Source organism: Miniopterus natalensis, chromosome 4 (genome assembly GCF_054644295.1).
Source record: "Miniopterus natalensis isolate mMinNat1 chromosome 4, mMinNat1.hap1, whole genome shotgun sequence".
Taxonomy (NCBI): domain Eukaryota; kingdom Metazoa; phylum Chordata; class Mammalia; order Chiroptera; family Miniopteridae; genus Miniopterus; species Miniopterus natalensis.
In genome coordinates, this window is record NC_142084.1 from 5,721,813 (window position 1) to 5,739,105 (window position 17,293).

Consider the following 17,293-nt stretch of genomic DNA (forward strand, 5'->3'; position numbering starts at 1 on the left):
GCCTTCTCTATTTTCAGAAAGATTCAGTGTGTCTGCAGGCACTTGGGGAATCTGAGCCTGTCCCCGAATTGTTTCAAGCTTTATTACAACCTCTCAAGGACCCCAAAGCCCATACAAAACTCATCACTTCAACTCTGAAACTAAATCCTCCAATTTCTCCATTGTGTCTTCAGATCATTATATTTTAAATTATTTTGCTACAGCATAAAAAAATCAAAGCTCCACAAATTCTTTTTTTTCTTCGTTTCTACAAAGTCCTTCATGTGTTTACGTGAAGACACTGTAGCAGTTTGAAAACATCAAGCAGGCCCATGGGAAGTACGAGTGTTCGCATCGTGCGTTGGAGGGTCCTTAAGAAAGTGCACCCTTTCGTGGTGTGTTTACTTGCGAGAAACTCAGCAAAGACAGGACGACACAATATTCTGAAGGGAACTCTGAGAGGGGAAGCGGCCTGCTCTGCTAACTGGAAATTTACCTGAATTAAATTATATAATATAAGGGACGAGTGGAAGGAATTCTGTCAACGTCCCCCAAACAAGTCTTCCTTGGAGGTTACGGGTGAAAGGAAGGTGAGAGCTGCGTGGCTTTTCTTTTTTTTCTTTTTTAAATATGTCTTTTTTGATTTCAGAGAGAGGGAGGGAGAGGGGGAGAGAGAGAAACATCAGTGAGAGTCATTGACCGGCTGCCTCCTGCACGGCCCCTGCTGGGGATCGAGCCCGCAGCCCGGGCATGTGCCCTGAGCGGGATTCGAACCGCGATCTCCTGGGTCCTAGGTCGTTGCTCAACCGCTGAGCCGCGCCGGCCCGCGAAAGCTGCACGGCTTTCGTCACGCTTTCCAGTGTTGCTGCTGAGCTGTTAGCTCACCTGTCGTTTCTGGAATTCCTGATGCATTTGGCTTACAAATCAAATTCCCCTGAACTTCCTCAGATGACTGCGGTTGGGGGGCGGAGGGGGCACGTGGTGTCCGGGAGGGTTTTCGCTGCTGTCACTGTTACATTATCCAATTCATGGTTCACCAAGGGCCTGTACCTCCTGCTTCATGCGCACTGTCAGCTGCCTGTCGGGGACACGGGTGCTGCGCCGTGAAGCTCTTTCAGAGACGGTGGACGATGGGGCATGTTCTAGAAACGCCTGCCCTCAGATAAGCTCGCCGAGTCTCCTGAGGGGGGACGTGATGGTGGGAGGGCTCCTGTTTACCTCTGATTCCTTGCTTTACCTGTTTCAGTAAGGAAGAGAGCAGTGTTAATGAAATGAAAGGGCGTGAACGGCCACTTGGCCGCCCCCGCGCACGCCGTGTCTGTCACCCTCCAGGCCTGGGTGAGGGCGTTGGCTTTATGCCCCCGCCTGGCGCCTGAGCGCATTGTCTCGGTGACGCGCGTAACCTGCCCGGTCCTAGGACCAGCCAGCCCAGGACTGTGTGCTGCTCCCTGCCCCGCGGGTCCCCGGCTGGCGCTGACCACTTTATTGTCATGGGCTTGACGGCCTTTGGACGTGAGGAAAACAAAGCTCTTGCCTTGCTGCCCGGTTAGCGCCCTGCGCTCGTCTCCAGGTGTAGCTCCAGCGATGCGGCAGCGCTTCTGGTGCATGAGCTCCTGCAACGCCGTCCTGCGTCACAGGAGCTCACTAATGCCTTTATCCAAAGACTTGTTGCTTTGTCACTGTAGCCGTGTTTGTTTGTTTTTTAAATCTAAACAAGGAGACAAAGAGCATCACTTTCCTGGGGTTCCTGGGCCCACAAGACTGTCGCTAACCAGGGAAGCCCCCCGCACGTGGTGTGCAGGGCTGTCGTTGGGGTTTCATTTCCTAGACTTGGCTGCTGAATCACTGGCCACACGACTGAGCTCAGTCCTCAGCCACCGTCCCCTCCCTGGCTGATACACTGGCTCAGGCCCCAGTTCTCTGTCACTGGCTGGTCTTCCCGGCATGGCCCAGCCCCATCCTGAGCCTGGCTGTCGGTGCAAACTCAGGTGTGCCCCATGTCCCAGGGAACACCCATCACGGGAGACTCCAGGGAGGGAGGGCTCACCTCCCAGAACAGGGATGCTGAAGACCAGCCGATTCTTTATTACTTGACAGCTGCCCATGGAGATGACTTTAAAATCTTAAACCAAATCTATTAAACACACGTAGTCCATCCTTCACACACCAGCAGGCAAACAAATGTGCATGATGAATGAAGATCGCCATGCAGAACACCAGACAAAACTCCATGGCCAAACCTACAAAAATATTAACCGAACTTAGGTAAATGTGCCAGGCCCATTTTAGGAGGTTATCACGCCCTTAAATATACAGGAGGAAATTTATATGTGTCAGCTTAAGATTAGATCATGGATTAAAATAGTACAGTTATATTTAGAACAACACTTCTAAAACCACGAAGATTATGTTGAAGAAACCCAGAATTTTAAACCTCAACTTTAGTGACTGCCTGCACAATCCCTTTATTTCACAGCTGAGAAGAAAAAAAAGAAAAGCCAGGGTCCTAAACTAACGAGAACATTCATTTCGAGCCGCGCCAGGAACGTGCCTTAACATGCACAACGTCAGCATCCAGTACCCAACCTAACTCCCAACCTACGGCCAACCCTGGCTGCCTGGTTTGTCCCGAAGTGGGGTTTCACCCACCCTGACACCTGCACCAGACACACGTCAGGAGGCCAAAGGGCTAGGAAGAAAATGTGTTTACACCGGTTCCCAAATATTTGGAAATATTCCAAAATAAGGGCAAGCTCTGCGCGGGTCGCCCCTTTTCCTCCCCTGCGACCCTGCACAGGGCCGACGCCCGCGGGCATGCAGCCCACCTGCGCCGCTCAGCCTCTGCTTACGGGCGGGGAGACCCTGGGGTTTTACGGTGCAGCTCCCCTCACTGCGGGGGTCACCGTGCTGCTTCCTGCACCCTTGAAAAAGTTCATTTCTTCCTTTAAATTGCTGCCGCTGAAATTCATCTTCTTCCATCTGGTCCATTATCACCGCGCCCCTCCTCTTCTTAAGCCGATTTAGATGAAAACACCGCCGACCTTGCAAACAGAAAGTATGTGTTGGCAAATGATTCTTAGTTGGAAAATAATTACTTTAATTCGAGTTTGGTAAAACCAGTAAAAATGCAACAATTTCTAGTGAAACTATAAATGGTATAATGATTGCGTAAGTGTGGTCATTTCTACAAAGTGCAAATAAAACGAAGGCAGGAAACTTTGGCGCTCATCCTTCAGAAACCCAGGAATGGCCCCCAAATGTGTAAGGCAACTGTCTGTCTCACAGGGCCTCGCGGCCGCACCCCTTCCCTGCACCCTCCCCACAGCTGACTGCAGGGAGTTCAAATGCTGACCATTCCGGGGGCGATGTCACAGGCAACCGCTCTATAAAAGGTCCCACATTGCCTGTCACTGGCCCACATATGGAGGGGTCAACAGAAAGGCCGCCCACTTGGTAGGAACCAGGTAACAGGCAAAATAACCTGCTGTCACAGGTGCAGGGTCCGGGTGTGTCCATCCTGTGTCACAGTGCAGGGTCTTGGTGTGTTCCATCCTCTGTCACAGGCGCAGGGTCCGGGTGTGTCCATCCTCTGTCACAGGCGCAGGGTCTGGGTGTGTCCATCCTCTGTCACAGGCGCAGGGGTCTCAGTGTGTTCCATCCTCTGTGACAGGTGCAGGGCCTGGGTGTGTCCATCCTCTGTCACAGGTGCAGGGTCTGGGTGTGTCCATCCTCTGTCACAGGTGCAGGGTCTCAGTGTGTTCCATCCTCTGTGACAGGTGCAGGGTCCGGGTGTGTCCATCCTCTGTCACAGGCGCAGGGTCCGGGTGTGTCCATCCTCTGTCACAGGCGCAGGGGTCTCGGTGTGTTCCATCCGTCTAATAAATGCTGGTTCTATTTTGTGGGGCATGTTGAGTTTTGTTGTAACGAGTACCTGTCACTGAACGTATTGAAACAGTGAGAACAGGAGAGCAGGGGCTGTGACAAGTGCACAGGACGCAGGCTCTCACAGGTCGTTCACAAAAGCCACGGGCCCTGTCCCAGCAGCTCTTGCCCCCGAACACAGACAGCAGGCGGGCGGCCACAGCCAGGCTGCACGATGCCTGGACGTCTTAACACTTGTCACTTTAACCTCATCAAACAGTTAAGGAAGGCGGGCCTTAAACGCACGCATTCTAATGGCCGTGGCCATCCTGGGGTAGAAGGGGGGTTGTGACTCAGGCTCCCGCGCCCTAACCAGCATCTGCTTGGCCCCAGGAGCACGGCATCCCCACGGACGCGGGCTACGCGGTGGCCCCGCACCACTCGGGCGTCTACCCGGTGCACGGGCAGCTGTACGCGGCCTGGCGGAAGGTCTGGGGCATCCAGGTGACCAGCACCGAGGAGTACCCGCACCTGAAGCCCGCGCGGCGCCGGAGGGGCTTCATCCACAGGAGCATCATGGTGAGTGGCTCGGGGGCGTGGGGCCGGCCCAGCCCCCCCCAGCCCCCGGCCCAGCCCCCCCCAGCCCCCGGCCCAGCCCCCGGAGGGGAGACTGTTGGCAGCCCAACCCCAGCAGAAACTCCAGGCTGCAGGAAGTGCACCTGTCACTTCTAAGCAAAAGATGTTTCAGTAAAGCCACTTCCTTTTCATTCTTCAAGGACAGCTGAAACTGCTCTTTCACTGCCCCCACTGCTGCTAAAATGCTAAGGAAATGCTACAGAAAATGTGCAGCTAACGTGCAGATATTGTGCAGCTAACACGCAGCTAGCATGCAGATAGCGTGTGAGGTCCTGCTCACCCTTCACAGATCACAGCTCAGAGCACATGAGAGGCCACGTGAGCGACACCATCCAGGGCCTCTGTCCAGTTCTCTCCAGTTCTTTCTATTGTATTTTGTTTAGCTTTTTTTTTTTTTTTTTGCGCTGGTGACAAACATATTTTGTTAAGACATGTCATTATCTAATACTTTGAGAAACTTCCCAAAGTAAGTAATTAAACCCTATTTTTCCCCCAAATCAAAACATCCAGCATACAGGTAAAGTTCGGGTGGCCTCCTGGTTTGGACGCACAGACTAGGCCGGGCCACCTGCAGGACACCAGCGGTGAGGCTCCATCACTCTCTGTCACAGTATTTGAACAGATGTTTACCCTCCAGAATCAGCTGAAACTGACTTCTTTTCAGACAGTTTCCAGTGTCTGCAAAAACTACAGAGTGGATAATGAATGACATTTGACTTGTGTCAACTCCCATCTGGACTTTTCCCTCGATAAAAACTGTAGTGAATGATGGCGACATGAGGCCCCATTTTATCCCAGTCTGCCCTCCTCCCACTCTGCCCCAGCTGCCGGCCTTTGGCTGGGGATAGTTTACAAGGCCTGGGGTACAGCCCCACGAGAGCGATTCATTTCCCATGTCTCCTGAAACACGGCTCACCTGCACTATAAAGGGAATAGAGGCTCTAGCATCTCCCGTTCTGTGGCTCCAGGTCTGCAGCAGTGCAAGGAGGCCATCTCTGTCTCTGTATGGGCCTCGGGGGAGAGCTCAGAGTGAGAGGTGTCCAGCAGCCAGGAGGAGAGGCAGTCAGAGGGAAGTGGGGTGGACTCTCGCACCCAGAGCACAAGCTCCGGGAGAGACGCTAGGGAAGGACCAGGAGCTGAGCAGCAGCCGTGCTTAGAGCACACCCACATTTTGCATGAGATGAGGAAAGGTTGATTTTTATAATTTCATTCACAAAGCAGACTCCCGAGGCCTTACATGAAACTCACTGTCTCCCCTCCACACCAGCTCTTGATCCTGCGATCCCTAACTCAGTCCTGCAGTGTGGACATCATGCTGACCCCCATGTCCACTCAGGTTCCACAGTCCATCACCCATTCCTCCATAATATTTCTAATGTCCCTTCCTTTCCTGCAGCCTACTCCCTATCTTGACGTCCACATGGAAACTGTGAGCCGAATCCTACTTGGTCTCCCCCACCCAGTACGCCCACGCACAGTGCCAACCCTTTACTCTGTGTATGACGCTGATTTCTCTTGGCTTTCCCACCCTGGGTTCCTCCCACTGCTTCCACACCCTTAACTTGCTCCTCAGGGACCTGGAAACAATTGGGATTTAGCCTCTCCCCATCTCCGATGTTCTGCCTCTGCCACTGGCCCTCTCCATCTCTTCCTCCTCACTGTCCAGTCCTTTATCACACTTAATTAAGCATAAAGCCCCCAGTGCAGAGTGGCGATACCTAACTCAGCACATGGATTTTTCTCTCCTCTGAGTTCCTGTAACACCTCTTCCAGGTCCACCAGGAACAGAAAAGCCTCCTGCACATCAAGGTGCTTGGGCCCTAACCAGAGTCCCTGGGCTTCTGTCCATCACATTGTCCACTGGGCGGTTTTTATCTTCCTGTAAGAAGGCACTGCTGGAGGTCAGGGCTGCCCACCCTCACCCGGTGGTTAAGGGTGGCTCTGGGGAGGGCCAGAGACCTCGAAGCCCAGACTACAGATCCCGATACCACCTACTCTGTCTAATGGAGATGCCCTGGGTGGAGATGCCCTTTCATCCTGCTGGAAGCCTCCCAGGTAGTCTTTACTGGAAGCTCCTAGAAGCATTTGTGGGCAGTTGCTCCAAGTTTGGACCTTAAGTAAAAGATCCAGGCTCTAGATCCCATTTGCCAAGATTCATGTTGAGTGTGGCTTTCGTAACTGTGAGCAGCTGTCAGCTTCCCAGAAGCTCATCTGTGTCTTGAAGTTTGAGTTTAATACTGTTACACTCCCCGCACCAGCTCTAGAGGGCGCTCCACAGAAGAATGCCTAACAACCACACTCCTTCCTCTCTAACACACAGAGCTGCTCCAAGAAGCGTGGGGAGTGTTCTGTGGCATCATGTGCAGAGCAAGGCAGTGGAATATGACCCTATCACACTCCAATGCCTCCTGCTCCATGACCACCCAGGGCTCCTGGGGACTCTAATGCTCTCACCAGCAGGGGCCCTCCTGAGAGGTGCTGCGTAGAGCCTAGAGCTTCTCCTCCCCTGTGTTCAGACTCAAATGATTTTAGAAATAGACATAACTCAAACTTCTTTACTCTTCTCCATTTTGCATGGAATCAGCTAGGCAATCAAGTCCCAAAGATATCTCTTTGTACGTTTCAAATGGAATCCTAAACGTGAGTCACAGTCATGCCCTTTTAAAACGTAGGACTAAGGGAGATTCCAAGATGGTGGGAGACTGAGTGGAAGCTACACTGACACTCTCCCAGGACCAAACTGGAATTGCAACTAAAATATAGAAAAACTACCCTGAATAATCAACTGAAGACTAGCTGGAGAGCACCGTCATAACCAAGGACCTAAAGTGGAGACCACATAGAGACGGGTAGGAAGAGCAGAGGCACGAGAGGGCTGGCTGGGCTCCCATAGGCAGCAACTGAAGGTCCAGGGGGGTATCTCAGCTGTGGGGGCTTCCACTGAGGACTCTGGGGCCTAAACCCCAAGCTGGGATCACCATCCCAGAGCACCAGACCTGAGAAAGGTGCCCACATAACATCTGGCTGTGAAAAGCAAAGAGATTTCTGCCTGCCAAGGAGAGATGGCTGGAAATACAGGCACCTTCTTAAAGGGCCAATGCACAAAGTTTCGTGTGCAGCCACTCACTTTGGGCTCCAGCAAGGGAGGGCGGAGTGGACTGGAGCAGTAAAGGGAGAGACCAGGATTGTGGGCTCTGGAGGGGGAGCTTGGAGGCCAGCTATTTGGATTCTTGTGCTGAGTCATTCCCCCATACCGCAGAGGATATCTTTCTCAAGCTGCCCAGGCCAGACAGCTTTTACCTGAGGGGGAAGCAATTGCCTCACCCATTGGAAAACTTCTCAACCCACCCTGTGGAGTTTACACCTTGCTGTGGTCTACAGCCTGAGACTCATTAAGAGAATCAGATTAATCACCCTGCAGGCAGAGGCAGACCTCAGAGTGCTTTGAGTCTTTGCCTGATCTGCTTCTGGACCTAGCCTTGGAAAAGCAGACTTTGGTGTACATCGTGGTCCTGTCCAAACACACCCAGCCCCAAAAGAGGGGACCTCAAGCCGTGGGTTGTTGATAGCTCCAAACAAGGTATTAAAGGCCAGTCACAAACAGCACCTGACATTAGCCTGCACCAGAGACCTTCCAAAAAGACTGAGAGTCCTAGCAGGCTTACCTAATATATAGAAACAAACCCAAACAGGCAGCCAAAATGAGGAGACAAAAAAAACAAATCCCAAATGAAAGAACAAGAGAAGTCTCCAAAAAAAGGGCTAAATGAAATGGAGATAAACTGTCAGATATAGAGTTCAGAATACTGATTGTAAGGATGATGAGAAAAGATAGGGAAACTGTAGGAAATGAAGAATGACACAGCAGAAATGAAGAATACATTGGACGGAATAAACAGCAGGTTAGCAGAAGCTGAAGATCGGATCAGCAAATTTGAAGATAGGGTAAACAAAATCACTCAATCAGAGATCCAAAAAGAACAATAATTAAAAAACAGAACAGTTTAAGGGAGCTAAGGGACAACATGAAACCTAACAATATTTGCATCATAGGAGTGCCAGAAGATCTAGAAAGTAAGCAAAAGTTAGAGAACCTGTTTGAAGAAATAATGGCAGAAAACTTCCCAAACCTGGTGAAGGAAAAAGTCACACAAGTTCAGGAGGCACAGAGAGTCCCAAGCAAGAAGAATCCAAAGAGGCCCACGCCCAGACACATCATAATTAAAATACCAAGAATTCAAGACAGAGAGAGAATCTTATAGGCAGCAAGAGAAAAGCAAACTGTTACCTACAAAGGAGCTCCCATAAGGCAGTAAGCTGACTTCTCATCAGAAACTCTACAGGCCAGAAGGTAATGGCATGAAGTATTCAGGGTAATGCAAAATAAGGATCTGAAACCAAGACTACTCTATCCAGCAAGGCTATCATTCAAAATAGATGGTGAAATAAAAGCTTCCCAGACAAAGAAAGGCCAAACCAGTGAGTTTATCACCAAACCAGCATTGCAGGGAATGTTAAAGGGAATGCTTTAATTAGAAGTAGAAATAGAAACATTGCAAGAAATGTTAAAAGGGACTTCTGTAACAATAAGAAGAAATAGAGAAAGAAACATAGGCATAAGGAATTAAAATGGCAACCTTAAGTGTAAATGGATTAAATACTCCAATAAAAAGACATAGGGTAGTTGAGTGGATAAGAAAACATGACCCAAATATATACTGTCTACAAGAGAACCACCTCAGAACAAAAGACACACAGGATGAGAGTGAAGGACTGGAAAAAAATTTTCCATGCAAAAAAAAGCTGGGGTAGCAATACTCTTATTTTTCAAAATGGACTTCATAATGAAGACCATAATGAGAGACAAGAAAGGTCACTACATAATACTAAAGGGATCATTCCAACAAGAATATATAACCCTGATAAACATATGCACCCAATATAGGAGCACCTAAATTTATTAAAAAACTTCTGGAGGACTTTAAGAGAGAGATTGACAGCAATATAGTCATACTAGGGGACTTTAACTTCAATGGATAGATCTTCCAGACAAAAAGTCAACTTCAGTGGATAGATCTTCCAGACAAAAAGTCAACACATAAACAGTGACTAAATGGCACACTAGATCAGATGGATTTAATTGACATTCACAGAACATTTCACCCCATAGCTGCAGAATATACATTCTTCTCAAGTGCACATGGGACATTCTCAAAGATAGACCACATGTTAGGACACAAAACAAATCTCTACAAGTTCAAGAAGATTGAAATCATATAAACCATCTTCTCGGATCAAAGTGGCATGAAATAAGAAATCAATTACAATAAAAACACTCAAAAACATTCAAACACATGGAGGCTAAATAGCATGTTATTAAACAATGAATGGGTTACCAAAGAGATCAAGGAAGAAATAAAAAACTTCCTGGAAACAAATGAAAATGAACAAACAACCACCCAAAATCTATGGGACACAATGAAAGCAATCCTGAGAAGGAAGTTCATAGCGCTACAGGCTTACCTCAAAAAACAAGGAAAACTTTTAATAAACCATGTAACAACTTAAAGACTTAGAAAGAAACAACAAGAAAAGCGCAGAATAAGTAGAAGGAAGGAAATAATAAATATCAGAGCAGAAATAAATGACATAGGGAGTAAAAAACAATAAAAAGATCAATGAAACCAAGAGCTGGTTCTTTGAAAAGATAAACAAGATTGATGAACCTTTAGCCAGACTCATCAAGAAACAAAGAGAGAGGACCCAAATAAAATCAGAAAGGAAAGAGGTTATATAACAACTGACCCAACAGAAATACAAAGGATTGTAAGAAAATACTATGAACAACTATATGCCACCAAGGTGGACAGCCTGGATGAAATGGACAAATTCCTAGAAAAATACAACCTTCCAAACTCCATCAGGAAGAGTCAGAAAATCTGAATAGGCCAATAACTACTGATGAAGTTGAAGCAGTAATCAAAGGGCTGTTAGCACACTAAAGCCCTGGCCCAGATGGCTTCACAGGGAAGTTTTACCAAATATTCAAAGAACTAACACTGATCCTCCTCAAACTATTCCAAAAAATCCAAGAGAAAGGAATACTTCCAAGCTGGTTTTATGAGCCAGCATCAGCCTAATTCCAAAACCAGATAAAGACACTACAAAGAAAGAGAATTACAGGCCAATATCCCTGATAAACATAGATGCTAAAATCCTCAACAAAGTATTAGCAAATCGGATCCAGCAATATAATTAAAAGATGATACACCATGACCAAGTGATATTTATTCCAGGGATGCAAGGCTGCTACTATATTCGCAAATCAATAAAAGTGATACATCACACAGACAAACTGAAAGGCAAAAATCACATATCGTATCAATAGATGCAGGAAAAGCATTCTACAAAATCCAACACCCGTTTTGATAAAAACTCTCAGCAAAGTGGGAATAGAGGGATCATACCTCAACATAATAAAGGCCATATATGACAAACCTATAGCCAATGTCATACTTAATGGACAAAAACTAAAACTGTTTCCTCTAAGAGCAGGAACAAGACAGGGATGTCCACTTTCACCACTCGTATTGATGATAGTACTGAAGTCCTAGCCACAGTGATCAGACAAGAAGAAAACATAAAAAGCACCCAAATTGGAAATGAGAAAGTAAAACTGTTATTTGCAGATGACATGATATTGCACATAGAAAACCCTAAAAACTCCACCAAAAAACTACTAGATTTAATAAATGAATTCAGCAAGGTAACAGGATACGAAATTAACACCTAGAATCCATGGCATTTTTATATACCAGCAATGAACTCTCAGAAGGGAAACTAAAAAACAATCCCATTTACCATTGCAACTAAAAAATTAAGATACTTAGGAATAAACTTAACCCAGGAGCTAAAAGACCTGTAATTGGAAAACTACAGGACACAGAAAAAATAGAGGAAGATATAAACAAGTGGAAGAATATACCATGTTCATCGATTAGAAAAATTAACATCATTAAAATGCCCATACGGCCCAAAGCAATCTATAGATTCAATGCAATTCCTATTAAAATACCAAGACATATTTCACAGGTCTGGAACAAACACTCCAAAAATTTATATGGGACCAAAAGAAGACCCCCAAATAGCTGCCCCAATCTTGAGAAAGAGGAACAAAGTCAGAGGGATCACAATGTCAGATACCAAGTTATACTACAAAGCCACTAATCAAAACAGCCTCGTACTGGCACAGAAACAGACATATAGACCAGTGGAACAGAACAGAGACCCCAGAAATCGACCCACGTCATTGTGGTCAGTTAATATTTGACAAAGGAGGCAAGAGCATACAGTGGAGCAAAGACAGTCTCTTCAATAAATGGTGCTGGGAAAATTGGACAGGTTCATGCAAAAAAATGAAACTAGACCACCAATTTACACCATACGCAAGAATAAACTCAAAATGGACTAAAGACTTAAATATAAGTGGCAAAACCATAAAAATCTTAGAAGCAAATATAGGCAGCAAAATCTCAGACATGTCTCGTAGCAATATGTTTGCCGACCCATCTCCTAGGGCAAGAGAGACAAAGGATAAAATAAACAAATGGGGCTGCATCAAACTAAAAAGCTTCTGTACAACAAAAGAAACCATCAAAAAAATGAAAAGGGAGCCCACTGTAAGGGAGAACATATTTGCCAATGACCCATCTGATAAAGGGTTAATATTCAAGATATATAAGGAACTCATACAACTTAACAAAAGGAAGACCAACAATCCAATCAAAAAATGGGCAAAGGACCTGAATAGACACTTCTCCAAAGAGGACACACAGATGGCCAAGAGACATATGAGAAAATGCTCAATGTCACTAATCATCAGAGATGCAAATTAAAACCACAATAAGATACCACCTCACACCTGTCAGAATGGCTCCATCAACAAATCAACAAGTGCTGGCGAGGGTGTGGAGAAACAGGAACCTGGTGCACTGCTGGTGGGAATGCAGACTGGGGCAGCCAGTATGGAAAGCAGTATGGAGCTTCTTCAAAAAATTAAAAATGGAACTACCATTTGACCCAGTGATCCCACTTCTAGGAATATATCCTAAGAATCCTGAAACACTCATCAGATAGAATATATGCACCCCTTTGTTCATAGCTGTGCAATTCACAATAGCTAATACCTGGAAACAGCCCAAGTGCCCATCAGTAGATGAGTGGATACAAAGCTGTGGGACATTCACACCATGGAATACTACGCAGCTGTAAAAAAGAAGGATCTCGTACCCTCTGGGACAGCATGGTGGGTCCTAGAGAGTATTATGCTAAGAGAAGTAAGCCAGTCAGAGAAAGACAAATACCACATGACCTCACTCATATGTGGAATCTAAAGAACAAATAAACTGATGAACAAAATAGATCCAGATACGTAGAAACATGGAACAGACTGGAATCTCAGAGGGAAGGCAGGGGTGGGGGAGTGGGTGGGGAGAGAGTAATCAAAGAGCTTACATGCTTATGTGCATAACCCGGGGACACAGACAATAGTATCAGGAAGGCCTGGGGGTGGGGCGGATGAGGGGTGGAGGGATCAGTGGGGCGGAGGGAACTGTAATACTTTCAACAGTAAAGATAAATTAAAAACAAACAAAACAAAGCAAAAAACCCAGTAGCACTAGCCTGGACTTGCATAGAATTTAGAATAAGTATTAGATGATGAATGAATTCTCAATAACGCTTTAATTCCCAGACAACAACACTTCCACGAACTGCTGGGGAATATTTGTAATCCCGCTGGCCTACCTCTGCCTGCCTTTGCCCCTAGTTTTTTTATCACTGACTTTGTGCATAACATTATGAGAACGAGCAGTGCTTCTAAACATAGACGTTCTCAGAGCTACTGCTCTGTGATGAAACTGAACTTCTTTTAATGATTTCGTCAAGATAAAGGAGCTTCTATGGCTAGAAATCTACCAACCTAAATAAACTATATACAGTTTTAATTTATACAGCAATGTGTGACGTGTTGGTTGAGCTGCGAAGTACATTTTCTAAGAAAACTCCTCAGGGACTGGACTAAAAGTTATTTTAATACACATTAAAATTAACACAAAGAACCAGTAGATCTGCAGACGGTTGCAGAGCGTGGGACGTCCTCTATGGGTCATACTTTGAGAGCACTTACCGAACCAAATGTGCTTTAAGAATCAAGACAGAAAATGCAGACCCATCTGCTTAGGCCAGTAAGCAGACAGCCGCCTGTGAGCTTCTGTAGGACGTGTGTCCCGCCACCGGCTGGTCACTAACTTTCTGCTACTTCAAGAGGATAATGACAGGTTGTTAAGAAGTCGAGCTGTAAGATTCCACCAAAGGCCGTGCCCCCTGCCCAGCTTCCCTCCACGCTGGCAACTGTCCCCCACCGATACCAGGGAAGCTGTGAGACCTTGGAAAATGTCTTCGTCACAAACGTGCATAATTGAAGCAAATGATAAATTTCACATACAAAGGAAGGAAAGAAGACGTATACTAAGGGGCCTTTTATGATTTTGACAGTTTATAAAGTTACCTAATGTGTATCTCTCCCACCTCTGGCACCGACCAGCAGGACCCTGAGGGGATCTGGGCAGTGGCCACAGCCTTAGGGGCCCTTCCCACCAGAGCAGAGCCGAGGACTTGAGTCTCCAATGTTTGCTCTAATTCAAAAGGCCACTTCCCAAGAACCGCACGGAGTTAAGGATTGACGTCATTTTCTAAGGCACGCGTGGGATTGGGCGGAAAGGATTAGCCTGGGAACTTCCTCCTGCAGGAGTCACAAGGCAGCACAGGCCCCTCCTGGTTTTTTTAGGTCTCATGTTCTTCTTTTTTGTTTTATTTCTTAAGATGCTGGAACATAGCAGGTTTTGTAACAAAAGCACTGACTCTGGATTTAAAGTAGATACGTGTCTAAAATAACTCACTGCCCCTCCTAGCTTTAGAACATTTCCTCGGCGGTCTCCATCCAGCGTCCCTGCTGGACCCATGTCGTCCCCATGTTCCTATAATTGAATCGTGACGCCAGCTTGTGCGCTTCTTCTGTGAGAAAACAAAGCTGGGTTTCAACACGCCAGCGGGTGGGAAGGAACTCCCTGCTTACTGTTCATTCTCCCTTCAGGTTCTCCCAAGACAAACCTGTGGCCTTTTCACTCACACGATTTTCTACAAAGAGTACCCCGGAGGCCCCCAAGAGCTGGACAAGAGCATCCAAGGGGGCGAACTGTTCTTCACGCTGGTCCTCAACCCAGTAAGTACCTCGGGCTGGTCTCCAAGTAACTAATGAGAGGTGAAGGGGCAGCTGCCAGTCCCCCTCATACCACAAACGCGTGAGTGATTCTGGTTTTCGCAGCAGGAATCATCCAGTTCTTCTAACTTATCTATTACTTACAAATGAGAGGATCTTCAGGATCACCTTATATGGCTTTCTGATCTTTTTTCTCAATTCTGCAAGTAACACACAGGCAAAGACTGAAACCAGTGCCTGATTCTGAACTGCAGACTCGGCCCATGTGTGCTATTCTAACATTTCCACCAACAGTTTTAAGACCCCTTAATCTATAACCTATAAAACTCCGATGTTTTAAACTTCCTTTCATCATAGAGCAATAGGACTACGAACAGATAATCATCTATTTGACTCAACCCATGGTTGCTTTGACACATAAGCAATTCTTCATGGTATTGTAATTCTAGAACTTTCTAGGCCAAATTAGTTCCACACAATGTGGAAGAAATTCAAAATTGGATCATTCATGTACAATAGATTTACAAGAAATATTATACATTCCACTAATTAAAACCCAAATTATTTCCTTAATTGAAAAAAAAAAAATCTTGTAGTAAAGCTTGTGTTAATCTCAGATACTAATTTGGACCAAACTAACTGCCCAGACTCCCTGAATGTTGAGCCAACTTTGCTGCTTTTCAGGCCTTTGTCAATAAATCTGGCAATTCCGTCTGTCTTGATGAGGAGATCCACAGGGGGGAAGGGGAGAAGAAACCTTCCCACAAAACTGTTTTTTTCTGATTCAGAGAGCTTTCAGGAGACAGCACCTTCCCATAAATGCTGGGATTTATAAATAAGTGACAGGCCGTCAGACACTATGAGGCAGGCAAGGGACCCGCGCTGACTTATCCGCACCAGCTCCAGTTTGCGGCCACCTGCAATCCCTGGCGATGTGGGTCGGAAGCCACTTCTGGACGCAGCCCCAGCCTCGCCGAGGGAGGCTGCTGCCTTCTTTAGCGCTGGCCGCCGGGCAGGACAGGCGAGGGTGACGGCCGGCTTCCCGTGAACTCTCCATTCCCGAATTCAACGTTGGGATACAGTTTGTGTGGAAGACAAAGAGCGATCCAGGTGCAGGCTGGCGACTTAGCAGGTGACCTTCTTCAGGTCAGGATGAGAATGGAACTGTGATGGGATTAAAGTAGACATTAGCCACAGGAAACATACGGATTTTCATGATCGCGGATTTGAAAGATAGCACCAGAAGCTTCCCTAACCCCCAGGCCTTGATCAGATGCCCATTTTCTGAGAAACCGAATGAGTTTGTTGTTTACTGTCAAAAGGTGGATGTGTACTGGAAACAAACCTTTGGTTCCTAAATATATTCAAATACATCTGAGTTGAAAAGGAAAATACAAGCAGGACTTCGTTAATGCATTTTAAAATTTTTCTTCCCACGGGCCACGTAATATCAAGGGGCTGCCATACCCAGCACCTCTGAGGCTTCAGTTAAGCCAGTCACAGCGAAGGTCACAGGCTCCTCACACAGACCAGCCCTCCAGCCTGACGCGTTCTGCCGTTAACCCAAGCACTTCTCATTGGTCAAGAAGAAAGTGTCAACCAAGTGAATTCAATACTCATGGTTCCGAGGACAGACGTCGGCCCCATCCAGGAGAGAGAAAGCCTTCTCCGCACAGAGCTCCATGTCACAGGCCAGCACCCTCTGATGGGCGCAGGGATTTTCACTGATGGACTCTGAGGTTCAGGTGTCCTTAGGAGGTGGGCCCTCAGGCTGTCTGAACCTGGGGCCCTGAAGAGTTCAGACCTAAGTCTTTTTCTGATTCTAAACTGAGCAAGCAACTTCCTGATCACACTTTACTCTCAGTCCTACTGTAGGAAAGAATGCGTTGATCCTAAGAGCTGGGACAGTAATTTGCGATGCACTTTTATAAATCTCTTGACGGGTGAACAGCTGCCATGTACCCTGACTGCCAGGAAAGGAGCCTCTCATTGTGCAGATTCTAATATTTTGGTCCCACTACAATTCCCCATTTTAAACTGAGAGCTGACGTTCTGGTTTTATTTGTCGGTTTTGTGATCTTTGCTAACTTGATCCTGCCCTTGGAAATGGAGGCCCTCTGCCTAACTAAAAGCTGAAGAGCAGACCTAGCGGCTCCTGGTTACTGAGGTGCCCTGGAGCACTTGCTGGGACCACTCACAGGCGGAAGCGAGGCTGGTGGTGCAGCTCCCGGGACGGTGGTGCACGGAGGCCCCTGCTCTGTACCCACAGGACGCGCGTGGCCTCGCCCTGGCTGCTCTCGGCGCCTCCCTGTAACGGGTGCGTCAGGAGCCCGCTGTTTCCTGTGGAGGCTGGAAACTGTCAAGGCAGAGTTTAGAGACAGCCTCCCAGAGCTCTCGTCCGTATGTCAGACTAAACTTGATATGAAAAGTCGTATTGGTTTCCAGCTTCCTAGAGCATCCAAAAGGGAAAAATGGAGCCCAGCCTTTAAAAATATAAAAAGCATCTGTCTGCACAGGAAATTCTGCTCTGATATTTTG

The 17,293-nt window shown here is 46.9% G+C and overlaps 1 protein-coding gene across 1 annotated transcript in view; it reads left to right on the top strand.

Annotated features, from left to right (window-relative positions):
* The window catches only part of LOC107527842 (N-deacetylase and N-sulfotransferase 3), a 68,803-nt gene that overhangs the window by 27,195 nt on the left and 24,315 nt on the right, over positions 1-17,293 (top strand). Inside the window, exons 4-5 of the mRNA XM_016200706.2 lie at positions 4,234-4,419; positions 14,630-14,758. Coding sequence (XP_016056192.2) covers positions 4,234-4,419; positions 14,630-14,758 — 315 coding nt within the window. The remainder of the gene's footprint in view (positions 1-4,233; positions 4,420-14,629; positions 14,759-17,293) is intronic.